The 20,303-nt window shown below is 54.9% G+C and overlaps 1 protein-coding gene across 1 annotated transcript in view; it reads right to left on the bottom strand.

Annotated features, from left to right (window-relative positions):
• PRKCZ (protein kinase C zeta) overlaps positions 1-20,303 on the bottom strand; it is a 103,998-nt gene that overhangs the window by 10,423 nt on the left and 73,272 nt on the right. The window contains exons 6-10 of the mRNA XM_035019976.1: positions 17,731-17,862; positions 16,514-16,592; positions 15,357-15,409; positions 12,842-13,030; positions 9,421-9,518 (exon numbers count right to left, since the gene is read on the bottom strand). Coding sequence (XP_034875867.1) covers positions 9,421-9,518; positions 12,842-13,030; positions 15,357-15,409; positions 16,514-16,592; positions 17,731-17,862 — 551 coding nt within the window. The remainder of the gene's footprint in view (positions 1-9,420; positions 9,519-12,841; positions 13,031-15,356; positions 15,410-16,513; positions 16,593-17,730; positions 17,863-20,303) is intronic.

Below are 20,303 nucleotides of genomic sequence, written 5' to 3' on the forward strand. Positions count from 1 at the left end.
CCTCCCCAGGATTCATTCACCTGCGCCCGTAAAGCTTTGCCGGCACAGAGCTACGCCGGCTCACGTACGTGTTGTGTGTGACGGCGTTCACACGCCTGTAGGCGTGAGAGATGGGAAATATTTACCGTCTGCCCTCGGCAGAGCGTCTGCTCGAGCACGTCCAATTCTGTCGGCCACCGTGGGGAAGTGAGGTGGTCATCCCACCCCTAACAGCCAAAGTGTTAAAGAAGAGCGCATTTATTCAAAACTCTTAGAGTGACTTCAGAGCACAAGACAGAGATTTTCCACCACGACCAGGAACTGTGTCCCCAGTTGGTGCGGCTCGCTTGAGAACCTGCCCCTCCCGGAGGAGAGGCGTGCACCCCGACACTGCGCTCCCCAGGAAGCGCCTCCAGGGCTGCTGGCCCACTTGCGGCGCCTCTCCCTAACAGGGACAAACCTGACGCCACTTCCAGAGAAAATAACAAGACACGAATTCTGGGAAAATGTCGACAGCCTTAGGGAACTGAAAAATGAAGGGGGCGTTTAAAAACGTAGAGAAGTGGAAGCAAAGGTAGTTTTGTTTCCTATCCAGAGGAAAGCCCGCCGTGGGCATTTGGGGGCGTTGGTCCCCTGTCCCGGGAAGCCCCTGATCAAGGGATTTGTTCACTTGGCAAAGTTGATCGGAGCCCAGTCACAGCAGAGGATCTCAGTTTTCTTTCCACGGCAGCTGCAGACGTAAGGCTTTTGGTTTGCTTTTTTTCTTTTTTTGGCCTACAGATAAACCTTACGACTACTTTTGACATTTCTTCAGAGCAAAACTGTACTGAGCCACGCGACTGATTCTCTGACGACGATGCTCCGTGTGACTCAGGGCTGGCTGCTGTGTCCATGGCTGAGCCCGTGGGGTTCACCTCCTGCTCGGGGGCGCCTGGCACATGCGGCAGTTCACGGCGTGGCTTGGGAAGGGCACGTGTCCTTGCACCCATGGCCCTGGGTCACACGGCCACACCCAGCCCGGAGGGAGGAGGGTGACACGTCCAGAGGCCTCGGGCTGCCCACCAAGCTCAGATGGCCGCACTCGGCCAGACTCTCCCAGTCTGCTCGGACGCCGCACCAGGAAGGGAAAGAAGCAGGGCTGTGGAGCCGGGTCAGTTCCTAACCCCCCGGCCCTGGTCACCCAGACGGGAACCTGGGGGCTGTGGCCCCTGCTGGCTGGAGTAAACGTGGGCATAGGAGGGCACCCACAGAACCCCCGGGCCAGAGCCGGGCGCGGACTTGCCCCTTAGTTCCGAGGACCTACCACACCCTCCCCCACGTCACCCCTGCCCCGTCCCCCCATGGAATAAAGTACCCAGGCCCACACATCGGCTCAGAGGGCAAGACCGGCGCCGTAAGACAGAGTATGCTCAGGTCAACAGGTGATGCTATCAACTAGGAGCAGGTCACGTCCAGCCCGCCGCCTGCGTTTGTAAATGAAGTTTCACCGGCGCTGCACGTGTCCATCTTCACGTCCCGGGTACGGCTGTCTCTGCAGCACGGTAAATACTTCTGACACAAACCGCGTGGTCCTCAAAGGGGAAAAGGCTGACTATCTGGCCCTCGAGAAGAAGTGCCCACAACATGAGACCAGCTCTTACAGCTCTCACTGAACCTCGGGTTGTGGACTCAGCACGTCCGTGCACCAACATTTAACCCAGGGACCACGAGCCAGACGGGAAGCGGCGGCACCGGAGAGGTAAGGGACCCTCTCAGGATCACAGTCGCTGCTGTAAGATCTGACACCAGACAAGGTGGGTGAATCCAGAACCCACGCTCGGAACCCCCACCTGCAGGTACCATCCCCACATCACAGGGGTGCCCGCCCCCCAAGGGAAGTGTCCAATGAGGATGGAGAAGACGCTCGGGGGACAGAGGAAAGAAAGGAGAGGCAAGGCTATCTCGAGTGCAGGAGGACCAGACGGGTCAAAGATCGGAGGATGATGCTGGCAGACGGGAATCTGACAAAGCGGGGGCAGTAGAAGGGTTTATGTTGCACAAAGAGATCTGCCAGATCAGGAGACGGCCAGCCGGGCCTCAGGTCCCCCCAGAGAGGAAAAACGCCGGAACACGCCCCCCAATATCTGGGGGCCTTGAGGCGAGGCTGGCCCTGGTAAGCTGGGGCCAAGGCGGGGCAGGCGCCCTCGAACGGGAAAGGGGAAGGCGACCCCTGGCCCCCTCTGGACTCAGGATGCCACCTGACCACGAAATGGAGCAAACCACGAGAGACCAACACAGTGAAGCAGCTACAGGAGGGTCAGGGTGGGAATGTCAGCACCAGGAAAACGTAAACATCACGTTAACAAAAACTGGGAGGCAGGAGGGGTAGCTACTCTCCCCAAACCCCAGGCCCCAGTCATCCCAATGCAATTTAGAATGTTCTAGAGAATAAATGAGAAAATTTAAAAATCCAGTAAAGACTGCACAAGAGAGATACTACAGATCAAAACCAGAATGAGTATCAGCGGAAACTCTTACGTGAACCATCCGTAAATGGAGTCTAAAAGCACAGAACGGGAACGATACGCGGAGAGTGGCCCAGCCTCCCAGGGAGTCAAGCATCCGTCAACACTAGTTACACATGGTGATGGTGCAACTCACAGGTTTAGGAGCCCCGAGGACTCAAGCCCATCACAACCGCCTCCCTACAGGCAAGAAGACCTTGGAAACACTTCCACGTTCTTTCTTGACAGTAAACGAGAAATCGATGTAAATGTCCTAATGACTCTCCCGGCCGGGTCCTGGCCTGTCCTCTCTCGGCCTATCTAGAACCTTCTGCCAACTACTGGGGCTGGGAGCCTGCAAGCTGCACCCCCCTCCCCTGGCTCCTTGGCCACAGGAGGCCCCGGAGGAGACCAGGCGACAGGCGTTCAAGGGGCGGGAGGGGATGGCTCCTGTGTCCAGCAGCTCGGGGTGGGGGTGGGGGTGGGCACACCTCTTCGGTGGGTCCCCGTGCGGCAGCTGCAGGTGGGGACACGGGTCTCTGCTGTCCCCAACCTCGCACAGCCTCTTGTGGTAGCAAATGCCAAGGCCGCCTGTGTAAAACCTGTAGGGCCGTTTGGTTCTGCTTTTCCCACAACAGCCGGTGGTGCGCTCACGGTGCAAACACCAGGACATTCCTGCGAGGTCAGAAGAGGCCAGGCTTGCCGGCCACCACCAGCCACCACACGCGGTAGGCACGGGTCATGTCATCGGAGACCAGTAAGCAGGCATGGGCTGGAAAGGAGGGCTCATCCGTCTACCGATGTCCTAACCGCACATCCGAAAACCCAGAACCACCGCCCAGCTCAGGAGGCACCGAGCACAACATGGACGCGGGAGCCGCAAACGAGGTGCTGGCCGCTCTGCTGGGAGGAAAGAATTCAGCGGAAATGAGTGATGAGCGCTCAGGACAGACATTACGCCAGGAAGTGAAGACTCTGCGTGACTAAAACGTTACCCACATTGGAAACTAAGGAGCAACAAGGAAGACACAAGATGCAAAACGGGGGCAGCGACACGCCGGGCACTGCGCGTCCGCAGAGCGACCTCCTCCTGGGCGCTTCCCTGCATCGTACGATTGCACCAGGGCGCCTGGCCGGCTCGGTCCGAGCAGCACGCGATGCTTGACCTCGGGCTCGTGAGTTTGAGCCCCACGTTGGGAGTAGAGATTGCTTAAAATAAAGAAGAACAAAAATAAAATTGCATCAAGTTTTTAAAAGAAGCTATTCTTTCATGTGGTTTCTGATGTCACCAGATAGTTGGGAAAAGCACATTTTCAGGTCTGCCCTGACAGTTTCCTCAACAAAAGGAGCCCCTCTCATCTGGGCCCTCACACCTGCCCGAGCCTGTCCTGGGCGAGGACGAGGGGGCACCATGGCCTCATCCAAGTTAGGTCCCCACGTCCAGTCGGCACAGTCCCAGGACGCTGCAGAGCAGGGCCCGCACCCATGCTCTTCCTCTCCACGCACACAGCAGTAACACGCCTGCCCCAGTGCGGCCAGTCGCCTCCGGATCAGGAAGACACACCACCTGCTCGCACGTGAGAGTGGTGTGCAGTCCCCAGTGGATGGAGGCCAGTCCCTGAGGGTCCGTCCCTGCTCAGGGCTTTGGGATGATTCGCCGACGGCCACCACGGTGTTTCTAAAAGCAGCGCCGTCTACCTGTACTTGCAGAAGTCAGGCAAGCCCCACCGAAATCTCCTAACTGCCGCAGTGAGTCCCAGGCCACCTGGGACGGAAGAATCCTTCCTCCCCACGACGCCCCCCAGGCTGGGCTGTCCGCAGCCCTAGCCGCCCTGCCCTGGGAGCCTGGGGGCTGGGACCGGATCTTAGCCGTTTTAGGCAAGCCAGAGGGGATGGGAGCAAACTCAGGGCTTTGGCATCACCGCTGCGCCTCGGAACAGACGCTGAACCGATACCCCGCACGCGCTCTGCTGCCTGTCACTCTCACCGTCTGCTCCTTCTATTCTGGGCTTCAATTAAATTATGACTCTAACAAATTTTATTGTGTTTTGAAGGTGTAGTGACTCATGTGCTCACCCGGACTCCCAAGGATGATTCCTGCTGCGCCCACAGCCACCCTCCAAGCAGAGGCCCCGAGAGAACTCGGTTTTCCTTTGAGCCCCCCAGGAGGCTCGACCCGGCCGTGTCTCTGCTCACCTGCCTCTCCGCACGTCAACTATCACCCCTGCTCGAGGCCTGACCTCCTCCGGCGGCCACCGTATCCACAACCACCCGCCGGACAGGTGTCACGCCGACCCGTGTCCCCCAGCTCTCCGTGTGCAGACCCTCACTTCCGCCCCCAGATCTCCATCCACCGCGGTGTTGCTTGGTGCATCCTGCCACCCACTCCCTGGCATCAGGCGACACAGACCGTCCTCAGCTCCGCTCTGAGGCTTCCTTCCAGGCCTCGATGTGCCCATGTCCGGACCCTACACTGCCAGTCCTCCTAGGGACCGGGCATCGGGCTTCCCCAGCAGAACACCACCGGGGCCTCAGTTTCCCTGGAGCCTAGGCGGTTGTGGATAGCTCCAGGATGACCCCTCACATCTCCGAGCCTGTCTCCTCCCTGTGAACACACACCACCTCCTCTGGGACGCATCCCTGTCCCCCTCCCCACACGCTGCTCCTTCACCACATTCCCACGCCCGCGCTGGAGCACTGGGGTCCCTCCCCGGGCCGGGGCCGTGCCTGAGCGCGCTGAAGTCTCTCTGGAGCTGCAGGCAAGTCCTCAGGTGCACTGTATACGGAAGAACATACAGAACAGCACCGGCTAAGTGGCATTTAATATCCAGACGCCACTTTGAACCAAGAACAATTCACTCAAGTGCCGAAGTCAGCATACAGCGCGTGGAGCTCTTCCATAAACAAACAAGGTGTAACAGGTCCGCTCTTTTTTAGAGAGTGAGAGCACGTTCCACACGAAACGGGTGTAATATGATAACTCGAGGCACACAGTTAAAAGGTTGTATATCTCAGAGCAGTGAGCCAACTGTAAATATTTTAAAGGCAGCTTGCTCATCTGAGATCTGAGATCATGCTAAGTGCGACAAATGTCCCCAAACTGCAATTTTATGGGGGGGGTTGCTAAAATAGTCACCTCAGCTACAGTCCTCAGCCCATTTTTCCCAGAACAGCTCAAACAGAAGCAATTTTGTAGTTAGTTTTCCTTCTGGCCATTGTCTGGGAAGGACGGGCCGTCTGCGTGGCTGTGCTCCATGTTCCCCCACAGCGCAGATGTTTATCCTGTGTTAGAAACACCGCTGCCACTTGTTTTATGTCGTGTGTGGTGATACCGTGCTGAGGAAAACCCGGGGATCCTACGTAGCCGTGAGCCCAGAACGCGGCCGACCAGGGTGGGCGCTGGATTTCAGGGGAGAGAAAAGAAACCCTTCTTTCTCCCCATGCCGCGGCCCCGGCAACGACCGCGCTCAGTGCAAGCTGCTGGCTCACTCGGCAGACTTCTACCGCGGCCGCCCCCCGGCACCAGGCTCGGCTCCGGTGCTTGGTCATCCTGCCTGCGGCGCGGCAGGTCGGGCTCCCGGCCCCTGGAGACAGGCCCGCAGCAAGGCCTCAGGACAACGTGCTCCAGGCGGAGCCTACAGCTCCTCCCACAGCCCAGGAGCCGGGGCAGCGGCCAGCGTACCCCCGGCAGGCGGAGCTCCCCCCAAGGTGTCCTGTCCCTGCAGCTGCCCACACCCCTGCTTGCTGCTGGGGCCTCATCGCATTTCACGACTTCAGTCCCTGTGGGTGTCCTGCTGGCCGTGAGGGTTTGTGGGCGCAGTGCTAATCGCCCCCCGACCGTGACGGGGGACGCTGCCGGTCCCCCAGGGCCGGGACACAGCCCAGCGGTGCATCTGTTGACACAAAGGCCCAGGGCCAACACGGGCGAGGCCCTCACAGAGGCGCACTCTATCAAAAGTTCACCACGAGCCGGGCCTTGCTGTCAACATTTTAACATCTTGCTAATCCCTGCAGCGACCCTAAGAGGCGGCATCCCTGCTGCTCCCCTTTCCCAGAGGAGACTGGGGTGCAGGTGGGTTACTCCGAGGTCGCACAGCTGACAAGAGGAGCACCCCAGCTGTGGCTCCAGACCTCAGGGAAAACTGGGTCCCTCCCAGGCTCGGTTCCTGTGGGCTTCTCAGAGACTTCCCGACTCTGAGCAGCCATGCCCAAGACGCCCGCGCACAGCTGCGCGGCGGGGCCCGTCTGCCAGAGGGTCACCCCGGCACCTGGTTCCAGCCCCCCGGACACCCCAACTCCCGCCTCCAGCCGCCGGACACCCCGGCTCCCAGCTCCAGCCCCCAGACACCCTGGCTCCTGGCTCCAGCCGCTGGACACCCCGGCTCCCGGCCCCAGCCCCGCGGCCAGTGCCTATGTGTCCCTCCCCGTGCTGCTGGCTGCTCAGGCATGTGCAGGACTTTGAGCTCCCCTCCGAGCTGGTTGTAACATGTGCAACCCTCACTGATTCCTGAGTCACAAAGAATGTGACATGTGTTCACTGTATACTTGTACCAAGGACATGACTGTACCTTAAAAAACATTCTTTAAGCAGCGTGACTGCCTACAAGGTACCAAGCAAATGCTCGGGGCACAAACGCACTCAGCACCACCCTGCTCCCTCCAGGAGTGCACCGTGGGCTGGGGACACGGGCACATACACACAGTTGGGGTCAAAGCAGGCACATAAAAATGGCCCAGGAGAGACACCCTATCCTGACTAACCAGGTGTTTAGAGCTTCTAGACAGACTGACAGATCCTGTAAAAATAAGAGACAAACTTGATGTCCTGGGATGTGGCCTCTCCTCGTGAACGCTGTAAACAAATCTACACGTCAGTCTGGTAAAGCAGAGAGGCTGGGTCATAGGATCACATAAACACCGAAGGGACGAACTTGTTTTCAGTTCTACTTAGCGCACCTGGGAACGTGACAGGCAGACCATCTCCGGGGGCAGAAAGTGCTATGCTCCAGGCAACGGAGACGCGAGTGAGGTTGAAAATCTGACCCTTTTACACCCACACCCCGACCAGTTCATATAGTAAAATCAACCATCAACCACAAAACAAAGTCTTCTGGAATCTCACCATTCAGGAAGTGTGGGGTTGGGATGGGTCGTCTGTCCTCAGGCATATGCCAGAATTCCCCAAGACCCCGGTCAGTGCTACACAGACGCACGGGGAGAATGCATGGAACACAACAATGGGACCTTTCCAGAAGCTCTGAAGCAGGAGGGCAGGGGAGGGCAGGGCCCACCTGGCGGCATGACAAAGATGGACAGAGCGAAGGGACCCAGGTCGCAGCAACCTCAGCCACAGGCCCAGGGGCCTGGACCCCATCCCAGAAGCAACTGGGGAAGTAATGAGAGGAGCTTTGAAGTGGGAGAAAGACACTTTAGATCTGTGTTTTCAAAATATGGCTTAACTCCAACATGGGGGAACTGACAGCCTGGGGAGCCCCAGGGACCAGATGCCCCAAAGAGGCTGTGGTCAGGATTCAGGCAGGAGAGAAGGGAGGAATCTGAGACACGTTTAGGAGGCAGTATCAGTGAGATCCAGGGAGGGGACAACCACAGATTAGGGGGAAAGTCCGTTTATCCCAGCTGCTTTGCATGCACAGGTGGCAGCCAAGTCAGGTGGGTCAAGGGACTGAAGGTCAGGAGGGAGGTGAGGGCGGACGTGTTCATAGGGATGTACGAATCACCAGTCTGATTTACAGCTGAGCTGAGTTACCACGAGCTGGACAGAGACTGTCATCCTCAGAAAGGCCTGCTTGCAAGGTGGCCCTTGGCTGGAGTCTGGGAACTTGACTGGTAGACAGCTCCCTCCACCGATAAAAACCTCCCCTGAATCATAAGAGTGGTCTGCTGTGCATACACAATATGGTTTATACTGAACACCCTCTTTCCTTCTGGGAGTCTGGAATATTCCGGCACGTGCCAGCCCCCAGTAAAACCCCCAGTTGTCACAATTCCTTGCTGGACTATTGTGGTCTGTGTGACTCCACTCTTGGAAGCTCCCACCTGCTTTCCTCCCAACTTCACCCCATGAGCCTCTTCCCTTTGCCAGTTTTGCTTTATACCCTCTCATGGCAAGAAATCTTAGCCTTGAGTCCTACTATGTGCTGGTACTGTGAGTTCTCCTGCTAAATCACTGAACCTGGGGGTGGTCTTGAAGACCCCGACACAGAATATAGTCAGTATTCTTTCAAATAAACAAACTGGGTGAGTTCAAGTCAACCAGCTGAAAAGAATTTTTTTTTTTTTTAAAGATTTTATTTATTTATTTGAGAGAGAGAGAGAATGAGAGACAGAGAGCACGAGAGGGAAGAGGGTCAGAGGGAGAAGCAGACTCCCTGCCGAGCAGGGAGCCCGATGCGGGACTCGATCCCGGGATTCCAGGATCATGACCTGAGCTGAAGGTAGTCGCTTAACCGACTGAGCCACCCAGGTGCCCTGAAAAGAATTCTAAACACAGTATATACTGACTATCCTAGACCAGTGGTTTTCAAGCCTTTTGAAACAGTAGGATTCCAATATAAAGTTTTAAGTGCAGTTGTTGGTATTTTTTAATTGATTCCACTTATTGGTAATATCCACGAGCACAGAAACCCACCTCGTGCCCACTATGGCTTCCCAACACCTAACTCAATGCCTCTACTCCTGTACTCAGTAGGATGTTTTCAATAAATATTTTATAAATGCAATTAAATAATTTAGGTTCAAATCCATGAAATTTACTTAATACAAGATACCAGCTGATGAGAACAGCAAAGTTAGTCTGATGAGCCAAACAAAACAAACAAACCCATACTTGCAATGGAGAGAACCCTAATACGATGGTGGAAACCTCATGCCTACTCAGCCGCCATACAGTTCAATTCAGAAATCAGCAGAATCTTAGAAATGCGCTCTTTTTTCTTACCGACTTGTTGTCTGGAAGCAGGAGTGTAAGCCGACCAGGAAAGGGTTGCTGGATGCCTGCTCAAACACATGCTTCTCTGTCTGTACCCAGTCAATATCCTGAAATAGAAACCAGGTCATGTTAATGAGGCTCCTGAATACTCTTCATCCTCGAGAAGGGGAGGAAAGAGAGAAATGTCTCCCACCTCTGCTTGTAAGAAGACAGTGCAAACAGGAAAGGAAAATGTCCATTAAGAAATAGATCACCACCACCATCCCCATCTCCACCACCATCATCACCACCATCATCACCATCACCATCATCACCATCATCACCACCACCGTCACCATCACCACCATCATCACCATCATCATCATTACCACCATCATCACCATCACCATCTTCGTCACCATCATCACTATCATCACCATCATCATCACCATCATCATCACCATCCTCGCTATCATGTTCATCACCATCACCATCATCACCACCATCATCATCATCACCATCACCACCATCATCACCACCGTCACCATCACCACCATCATCACCATCATCATTACCACCATCATCACCATCACCATCTTCGTCACCATCATCACTACCATCATCATCACCATCACCATCATCATCACCATCCTCGCTATCATGTTCATCATCATCACCATCATCACCACCATCATCATCACCATCACCACCATCATCATCACCACCGTCACCATCATCACCATCATCATCACCAGCACCACCAGCACCATCCCCATCTCCACCACCATCCTCGCTATCATGTTCATCACCATCACCATCATCACCACCATCATCACCACCACCGTCACCATCATCACTACCATCATCATCACCATCACCATCTTCATCACCATTATCATCATCATCACCATCTTCGTCACCATCACCATCACCATCACCGTCATCTGTCACCATCTCTACCCCCATCACCAGCTGTGTGCTGGCCTCTGAGCTACAGGCCCTCCAAGCACTGCCTCATGTGCTCCCCGTGACAGCCTTGGGAGGCTGGGTTTCATCTCCACTTAAGACATAAGGAAGCAGGGGCACCTGGGTGGCTCAGTCGTTAAGCGTCTGCCTTCGGCTCAGGTCATGATCCCAGGGTCCTGGGATCAAGCCCCGCATCGGGCTCCCTGCTCCGCGGGAAGCCTGCTTCTCCCTCTCCCATTCCCCCTGCTTGTGTTCCCTCTCTCGCTGCATCTCTTTCTGTCAAATAAATAAATAAAATCTTAAAAAAAAAAAAAAAAAAAAGACATAAGGAAACAGGACGGATGCTTAAGCAGATTCCCCAGTGTCCCATGCCCATCTCTAGAGCACCAGCTCCTATCACAGGGCTGTCTCCCTCCCAATCCACGTTGGAATTTGGGGAAAGCTACAAAGTCTGTGCCTCCCTCTACACACTGGTTTCCCTGTGTGTCTCTGCTTCCTTCTGTCTGTCTCAACTCCTCTCTGCCTTTCTCTAAAAGGACACCTCTCATTGGACTCATGACCCACCCACATAATCCAGGATGATCTCCCCAATATCCTTAACTTAATTACATCTGCAAGGACCCCATTTCCAAATAAGTTCAGATTCACAGGCGCCAGGGGTTAGGATGTGGCCATATCTTTTTGCAGGCCACCATCCAGCCCACTGCAGTGCCCCTACAGCCTAACGTCCACGGCCCGGACTCAGGGCCACAGACACCAGGGTCTCTCACAGATGCACACACACAGACATGCACATGACACACGCAGACATGGGGACACACACACACACACACACACACACAGTTTCTACTCACTGACTCCTAGAATCACACTTTTCTCAAGAGTTCACCTAAAAGTCCCACCTCCACATCTTGGCCCACAGGGGACAATTTGAAGATGCCAAGAATGAACCAGAGCAGTGAGTCTGTCCTGAATGCCTTTTCTTTCAGTTCTACAAACTTGACCCCAGACACTCCACTAACTTTCTAGCTGGCCAGGGTTCCAGTAAGGGGATCTGGAATCACCTTGCTGCGCTGCTGATGAGCAGTGAAGATGTGAGCAAGCCACTGCCGCCCGAGCCTCAGTCTCCTCAGCTGTGAGGCGTGGGTACCACCACTCACTTAGGAGCTCAGCACTCAGGGGCCATTTGGGCAGTCTGGGCTCGCACAAATGCACCCTGCTGGTAGGGCAAGTAAAAGCTCTAGTTTAGCCCCAGCTCTCTCCTCCAAACCATGAGCCTGGGCCAGGGCTGGGGAGCCCTCCTGTGATCTGCTGGACCCATGGACACCAACTTGCCTCATGTACTACAGGGGCTGAACAGCATTATTGCTGCCTATGCGTCAGTCCTTCCTCTGCTTCTAAGAGACAGAGTCTGCATTCAACTGAAAGAAAAAGACCAAAAGGACATGAAGCCAAGAAGCCCAGAGAGATGCTCAACATCACTAGTTGTTATGGAAAGGCAGATCAAACCACAATGAGGTGCCACTTCTCCCCCACCAGGGTCATGATTATCACAAACCAGAAAACGGCAAGTCCTGGAAAGGGTGCGCAGAACTGGAACCCTCACGCGTTGCTGGCAGGAACATGAAACGGTGCACCTGCCCAGCACGGTTCGGTGGTTCCTCAAATAGAGCGTGAATAACCCTATAAGCCAGCAATTCCACTCCTAGGCAAATCCCTCAAGAACCAGAAAGAGGGACTTGAACAAATACCCACACATGAACATTCACCACGGCACAGCTCACAGTCGCCAAAAGGTGGGCGCAACCCCAATCTCTATCAAGAAATGAACCAAATGTGGTCTACTCATAAAATGGATTGTTATTCAGGCATAAAAAGCAATGAAGTTCTAGGAAGCCTGGGTGGCTCAGTCAGTTACGCACCTGCCTTCGGCTCAGGTCACGATCCTAGGGCCCTGGGATCGAGTCCCGCATCGGGCTCCCTGCTCAGCTGGGAGTCTGCTTCTCCCTCTCCCTCTGCTCCTCCCCCTGCTCATGCACATGTGCTCTCTATCTCAAACAAAAATCTTAAAAAAAAAAAAGGCAGTGAAGTTCTGATACGCGTACTATGTGGAGGAACCTTGGAACACGATGCTCATTGCAAGAAGCTGGACACAAAGGGCCACACAGTGATTCCATGTACAGGAAATGTCGAGGAAAGCTAAGTCCAGAGACAGAAGGCAGAGGAGCGGTGCCAGGGGCAGGCCGTGGGGGGTGGGCGCTCACGGACACAGTGTTTCCTTCTGGGGGGGGTGACCGTGTCTTGGCACGAGACAGCGGTGACGCAGCGCCACATCATGACTGCACCAAACGCCACGTGAACGTATACTTTAAAATGGTTAAAATGGCGAATTTTGTTATGTGCATTTTACTTCCATGGCAAGAAAGAAGCACGGGAGCCAGGATGAAGACCCTAAGTGGAAGTGCAAGCCGGCGTCCACGCTCACCTCGTCATCGTGGACCAGGTCCTTCTTCACCACTTTCATGGCGTACATCTGATCATTCTTCTTCAGCCGCACCAGGAGGACCTTGGCGTAGCTCCCACGCCCAATGACCCTGATCAGGTCGAAGTCCTGCAGTCCGAGCCCCTGAGATATTTTGATTCCATCCATCCCATCAATAACCGGCTTGAGGTCCTGAGGACAAGAGAGAAGTGAGAAAGGAAAGACTCCTCCCTGTGGAAGTTAAGTCCCTGTGAGCAATTCTGCTCACAGGCTCTGACTCCATGACCACCCCAGACCCCCCACTCACAGCCCGTGGCCGCTGCGGAGCATGTGGGTGCCCGGGGCCGGCCTCCCAGGACAGGCTCCCCGACCAGTGCTCTCCTGGGGGCTATAATGCCGAACTAGCTGATGTCTGCAAAGCGCAGCCACAGCCCCACGCAAGGGCTACAGAACGAAAGAGAAAGGCGATCCGATTAAGAACAGAAGCTTCCCTCCTACGAATTATTTCTGGCAAGGGTATCTGTGGTGGAGGCAGGAGGTACCTAAGTGCTCCTGTCTCATCCCAGATGCAGATGTTATGTTACTGAGAAAACTTTTGAGAAGCCCCAGGCCACCTAAAGGTGGGACCAAGCAGGTGATTAGAAGCTTGGAACTCAGTCTCACCCCTGACCTCCGGGGATGGGAGAGGGGCTGGGGATTGAGCACATTCTCCAACCCCCAGTGACTTAATCAATCATGCCTCTGTTATGAAGTCTCCAAACAAACCCCAAAGGACGGGGTCTGGAGAGCTTCTGGTTGGTGGACAGACACGTGGCAGTGTGCCTGGACAGGGCACGGAAGCTCTGTATCCTTCCCCCATCCCTGACCTCATGCAGCTCTTCCGTCAGGTTCCGAATTACAGCCTTTTATCATAAGCTAGTAATCTGTTAAGTAGAATGTTTCTCTGAGTTCTGTGAGCTGCTCAAGCAAATTAACGGAACTCACGGAAAGGGTCATGGGAACCTGATTTATAGCTGGTTGGTCAGAAGCACAGGGGACCACCTAGCCTGCAAGTGGCCTCTGAGGGGGGCAGTCTTGTGGGCCTGAGCCCTTCACCTGTGGGGTCTGATGCTAGCTCCAGGTAGATGGGGTCAGAATTGGGCGAAATTGTGGGACACTTGGTCAGTGTCCTCCAAGAATCGGAGAACTGCTTAGTGATGTGGAAAAAGTACAACAGACAAATAAAGGGTTTTATGCAAATAAAATCTGACAAAAATTGCAGCTCAAGAGCCAGCCCTGGACCTGCTCTGCCATATGGGCAGAGAGGGTGCTCGGGAACTGAACCCACAGCAGATACAGTGCCACACCTGGACCCTAAAGAGCCTCTGGGATGGCAGCCTCTGGGAGAGTCAAAAAGGATGTGCCCCAGACAAGACTGAACTGTGCCATGGCAGCAGACCATGTTTCTGGAGCCAGGTCCTGGGCTGGTGCACGCCCTCTCCTCTCTGCCCCCCAACAGACCAACTTCACTGTACTGCACAGCCCAACCACCAAAGCAGGAGGGCCCCGTGCCCCATGTGGGCCATGCCCACGGGTGCCAACATCCTGTTGCTTCATGAGGTACCAATTTCCCAGTGATGGGAACACTTGTCCTGTGACAGGAGACAGAAGACAGTTGCAGAAAATGTAAGCATTTGCACCTTGGGAGTGGGGAGAATCAAGTTACTAGCAAATGTGGTGAGCATCTATCCATCTACCTCTGACGTTGGCCCACCCAGCCATAAACTTGCCCAAAACAGGACAAAGGACAAGTCTGGTTCAGGGTGATTCCTCCACGTGGATCCCCGCAGACAACGGAAGCCGTGCAAGAGTACGAAGTGATCCCACTCTCCAGGGACCAGCCTTCCCACCTCTTCTCGAAGCACGTGAGCCTGGGGTCTCCGTGTGCTCCTTACAGCCCACTGTGGGGGCCCAAGCCACCCTGTACTGAAATGGGAGGAGGCACGCTGACGACTGGTGTTGTGGGAAGCTTCCCGTGTGCCAGCCATGGGGTAGGGGTTCCTACAAAAGCTCTCAGTTCACCCTCACAAAAAGCTGTGGTCACTATCCAACTTGACCGAAGAGGATTCTGAGGTCAGAGAGTCCCCTGACCCAGGCTCGGACCAGGCCTGCCGCTTGGGCTCACCTGGCCAATGACACCTCATCCCCCCAGTTCTGCGTAGCTGTGAGAATGGTACACCACCACCACATCCTCACGTCTGAGATTCAGCACTGGCTTGAGTCTGCCGCACCTGCCGGCTCTCTGTCCACCTAACAATCCGGAGATTCCTTCTGTGCCGAATACTGGAGACTCCATGGGACTCTGCCCTGAACCCCTCAGCGTGCATCACCTGAGAGGTCCACAGACCATGCCCTCACAGTGAGCAACAATTCCAAGCCTGTCTAGTTCATATTTAAATTTCTGTAATTGCCCCAGAAATGAGCTAATGAACTTCTAAAAAGAAACTGGAAACACTAACGAGCCATTTTATACACTCACCTCAGAATCATCTTTAATGTTGTCATGTTTCCGGGTTGAAGAAATGTAAGCAACTGGTGAAGAGAGAAAGAAAGCAACAGGACATTGCAGGCTTTGTCAGGAACGCAGCCTGAGACACAGGGGCTCCCACGGCCCCTCACTCCTCTGCGGACACCTGCGGTCCAGGCCAGGCCGGCCGCACTGAGGGCAAATCTCGGAGCAGCCACACCTCGCTGCAGAGCCCTAAGAAAATGCAGCTTCTTGGTCCCACCCAGGCCTCCTGACTCTGCACCTCTGGGCGTAGAGCTGGGGAGCCTGCATTTGTGACAGGTTTTCTCAGCGATTCATCTAGAAGTAAGCAATCACAGGAGTTCGGTGTCTAGCCTTCCAGATGTTGTTCTTAGTATGCAGGTGGGTGGGAGAGAGGATGGATGGGTGGATGGACGAGTGGAGGGTGGGTGGGTAGATACATAAGTGGCTGGATGGCTGGATGGGTAGCAGTTAGGTAGGTGTGTGGTGGGTGTGCCGCTATTGTTTATTAGGAATCTCCTTTGTGTGAGGTTTTGTGCTAAATGCTTTATGTTCTGTGGTCTCATTTCATCCTTCAAGTGCTCTCAGGGCACAGAACTCACATTTACCATGCTCTTAACAGTGCACAGACTTTGGGAGCTCAGAGCTGGGCTATCGGTCCAACTAGTATTCAAAATCTTTCTCCAAATGCTTCTGAGCATTAAAAAAAAAAAGTCTCTCCTCCACCAAAAAAACCCCATAAAATCCCACAGAAACTCAAGAACCAACTTGACAGCAGGCTTTTCCATGGAGACCAGCCTATGCAGCAGCCTACCCATGGGAGGGCCTGCCTGTGGTAGCCGCCAAAGTATCTTCTAGAACTCCCAAAGTCGGTGCCGAGGGAAAACGCCCGCCTGGACTCCTATGGCAGCCACTCTCAGAGATGTGTGTGCCCAGGGAAGGCCACCCCACTCTGCCATCTCTGCCCAGGGATGATGGCAGGCCCTAGAGACGTCCCCAGCCCCACAGTGAGGGGCGCATGCTTGCCAATATTGACCCTCAGAGAGCAGATGGGAGCTAGAAAGGATTCGTGCTCAGAAAGGGGAGGCACGCAGGAATTCCAGGGTGGAGAGCCTGGGCTCCACCAGCAGGAAGAAAGCAGCCCCTACTTCCATCGGTGTCCTCAGAAGGAAGGTCCACGTCGTCCTTGTCATCTACTGCAGGTTCTTGGGAAGGCATGACAGAATCCTGCAAAGAGATGGGCATTACAAAGTGACCAGGCAGGCGTTACAATGTAGCTTCTGGAGACACTGTGTGGCTTTCTATCACCACCTCCTGTGATATACACATTATAGCCCATGTCCTAATACATATTCCACAAATCACCTGCTAACCTTACCACACTGGAGACAGGAAGACCCACACGGACATCTCCTGTGATCCTATAGAAGGAGACCACTCAGCACCTCAGGCTGTGACCTTTCCAGCAGGTGCTTTAAAAAATGGGGCCTTTGTACATAATGCTTGGTAGTCTCCCCCGCCCCCACCGCCGCATCACAGAGTCCTGCGGGCTGATGTCACAGCTGAGGCAGCCCCCTATTGGCCGACATTAAGCTCCAGGCGTTGGCATCCCTCAGCCCCTGACTGATACATCTCTGGGGCTGGCCTTATTTCTCAGGCTAACGTGGACCTACGGGGTCAAAGGGTCTGTGCACCCTTTTGGTTTTTGGCAGCCACGGCTGGAAGGACTTTAGGAAGACCGTGTGCATTTCCCCCACACCAGTCCGTGTAGGGACCCCACCTCCCAGTGCTCAATCAGGGTTGGACATCAGATGAGCCAACCCGCCCAGACGTGCCTGCCAGAGGCCCAGGAGGAACTCAACATCCTGCTCCTGCTCAGGGGTCCCACGAGCACTACCAAGCCTGAATACTCAGGAGGGAAATGAACAACACATCAAAGGGCCAGGGTGCTTTACGTCCATGGTCATAGGCTGAGGGGCATGGGGGGTGCATCCTCCGACTTTCAGGGAGGCATGGGCTTTCCCTCTGCGGCTCCTTAGAGCTGCTTCATGCCTCGGGTACAGAGGAGCCTCCCCTTGCTCCCGTACCTTCATCCCAGTGCGGCAGAGGGCCCTGGAGGCCCCGCTAGAGGCCACCCGCCCGAAGAGTGCTGGGGGCTCAAAGGGCGTGGGAAGAGGGGCCCCAGCTGGGGTGCTGGCCGGGGTCATGGCTCTGCAACCCACAGGCACCCCCTCCTTTTGTCTCATTGGTGGCAGGACCCTATTCGGACGGGGGGAGCCTGAGGGTCACCAGGGTCAGTGTGGACGATGAGCTTGAGGCTTCCCCCACTTGTGGGCCCCCAGGGCCCTATCTGGCCCACACTCACCATATGCCTTTTGCAGGTCAGCGGGACAAGCACGTGGCAGCGTTTATGGACCAGCAGCTTGCAGTTGATGCACCGGTAGCCCTGCCTTGCGAGACCCCATATCCTTTCACTGCACTGGCCACAGTACGCTCTCTGCAGGCAAGAAAAGCAGCCATCAGGCCGAGGGCCGGGGTGTCCCCTGAGGCCACGCTACACTAGGGACCCAGCTCAGCGCTGGGGCATGTGGCGTCTTCCCTGATTTCCTCAAAAGGTGACAGGGAGCTAGGACAAGAGGTGGCCCAATCAGCTGGTCACATCTGGACACGAGGCTCTGCCCAAGCTCAGGAGCCCCCACTGGGGTCCGTCCCCAGCTTGGGGGAACCAAGGGCCCCAAGGAGGGGGCTGGGACCCCACTCTGGCAGGGGTGATGAGACCCCTCCTCGGGCAAGGACCCACCCCTGCTTGCAGGGGCTGGAGGGGGATCACAGCTCCTGCTGGGCTGTGTGCAGAGACCCAGACTGAGACAGGCACGGGAGACGTCCGGATTCGCCTCTGGATGACCACGGAGACAGGGACTCTGCCCAGCATTCTGACGTGTCATAACTTTGAACTGCTAGGAGCAGTCTGCGATTATCTTGGGTGTTTTGTTTTGTTTTTTATATTTTTAAAGATTTTTAAGTGGTAAATCTTTTTTCTTCAAGGTTCTAAACATCTGAAGCTAATAGTAACTATCAGTTTGTTTGGTGATGTTTTCCTAATTTTTAACTGTTACAAAGTGCATGAAGATGAATGTGTTCAGAAATCTGTTCACACGTGGCAGGAGGTGCACGTGAGTGGCGCCGGGTTCCCGTGATCATCTTTTCTCTAGCTGTTACTCATATGCATGTTTAACAAATTTCATTCTTTTGAGAGAGCCTCTCATTATTCCTGAAGAACAATAAAAAGGACCACAATTGTACTGAGCGGAGTTCATTTATGCCCGATGGAATCCTCTTGGCGTGGGGCGTGGTGGCTTGGTGGCATGGACAGACCGTGTGCCCGGAGCTCACAGCCACGGGCACCGAGAAGCCGACTCCTCATCAGCGACGTGCCGAGCGGGGAAACCAGGGCCCGAGGGAGCCGGTCCCCACACACAGAGCTTCAGGTCCTGGTCACAGCTCTGCGGCCAGTGCCCGGGGCTGTGCCCAGCACACAGTCAGTGCCCAATACATGTTTGCTAAGGTCAAGCAAACACACACACGGCCCCATTATTTTTAACTTTGAAAACAAGACAGAAAAGCATTTATTCCAAGTCGTCTGTATTGCCTAAAGCATCCCTCCCACAAGCAGCCAAACGCAAACCGCGGGGCCGTCGGGGAATGGGCTGAAGTGCAGCGGACGGCAGTGAGGGCTGGACGGGGGGCGGCCGCAGGGGCCCCTGACAGTGTCTCCAGCTCTGGCCGCCCTCGTTTCGTACCAGCATTGCCCAAGTAGGGCAACCGCTGAACGCCTAACTTCGGAAGTCAAGGAAGAGCTTCGGGTATGAAGACCAGTTTTCATTCTCTTCTGTGTGTCCGGCTGCATCAAACCATTTGTGAAGCTGTTAAGAACAATTCACCTTTCTTATATAATATGCTAACGTGTTTAGCTTTCCCACGGTCACGGTGCACAACTAACCTGCAGTGCTTCTTCCGTCGGCCACTCGGTGGCTTCACAAATTCACATATTCCTTCCCGGAGATAAGCAGGGGCTGGTAGGCCAGCTGCTGACAGAGAGCAGCAAGCTCTCCCCGGGCTCCGCACCAGGGACATGGAAGGGACGTGGGACCCATGCACCCACGCCGCTCAGGACAGGCTGCCAAGGGCTCTTTATCTCAGACCTCTGTCTGAACTGTTAACACTTCGGGAAACATGACACTAAAAAACAAAACCTAAACCCTAAGCTTCGAGACTCTGAAATTCACCTGAATGAATAAACTGATGGAATGAAAATATTTTTAAGCCTCCTTACACGCTGCTGACTTGGTTCCTGGCTCGTATTTTCAATCACGCATTCTACTTTTCAGTCACCCTGAACTCCTTTCCGCCTAAGCCTTTGGTCTGGGTTTTTGCAGGTTCTTGCTCAGATGCCCTGTTTCCACTGTGCTTTGTGCTTCCTGACCGGGAGCTCAGGTGTCCTGCTGGTTCATCCGCGGGGTCCTCTGAGGCTGGGCTGTCGAGGAGCCGCACCTCTGCTGGCCCCTGGGGAGCCCTCCTGGGCTGGCCCACTAGGCTGCGGATCAGGGCTGCAAGAGTGTGGGAGGTCCAGCTTGAGGCTGCAGATTCTCCGTGCATTCCCGCCTCTTCCTACAAGGTATAAGAAGCTATTGCTCTTCCTGGGGCCGGAGGGACAGCCTCATTCCTCCCTCCTGCATCTTCTGAATCCTGCTTTCATGCTAATGCAGGGTGGGGAGGGGGGTCTCATGCTGGGCCCAAAACCTGCTCCTCTCGAGGCCTTGATCCATTCAGCACGTAGTAACTCCAATCTTCTACCCTAGGAGCAGGCAAACTACAGCTGTGGGCCAAATGCGGCCATGTTTTTTATAAATAAAGTTTTATTGGAACTCGGCTTCGCTC

This window comes from Mirounga leonina, unplaced genomic scaffold, assembly GCF_011800145.1.
Source record: "Mirounga leonina isolate KUSES-001 unplaced genomic scaffold, KU_Mleo_1.0 Mir_173, whole genome shotgun sequence".
NCBI lineage: Eukaryota > Metazoa > Chordata > Mammalia > Carnivora > Phocidae > Mirounga > Mirounga leonina.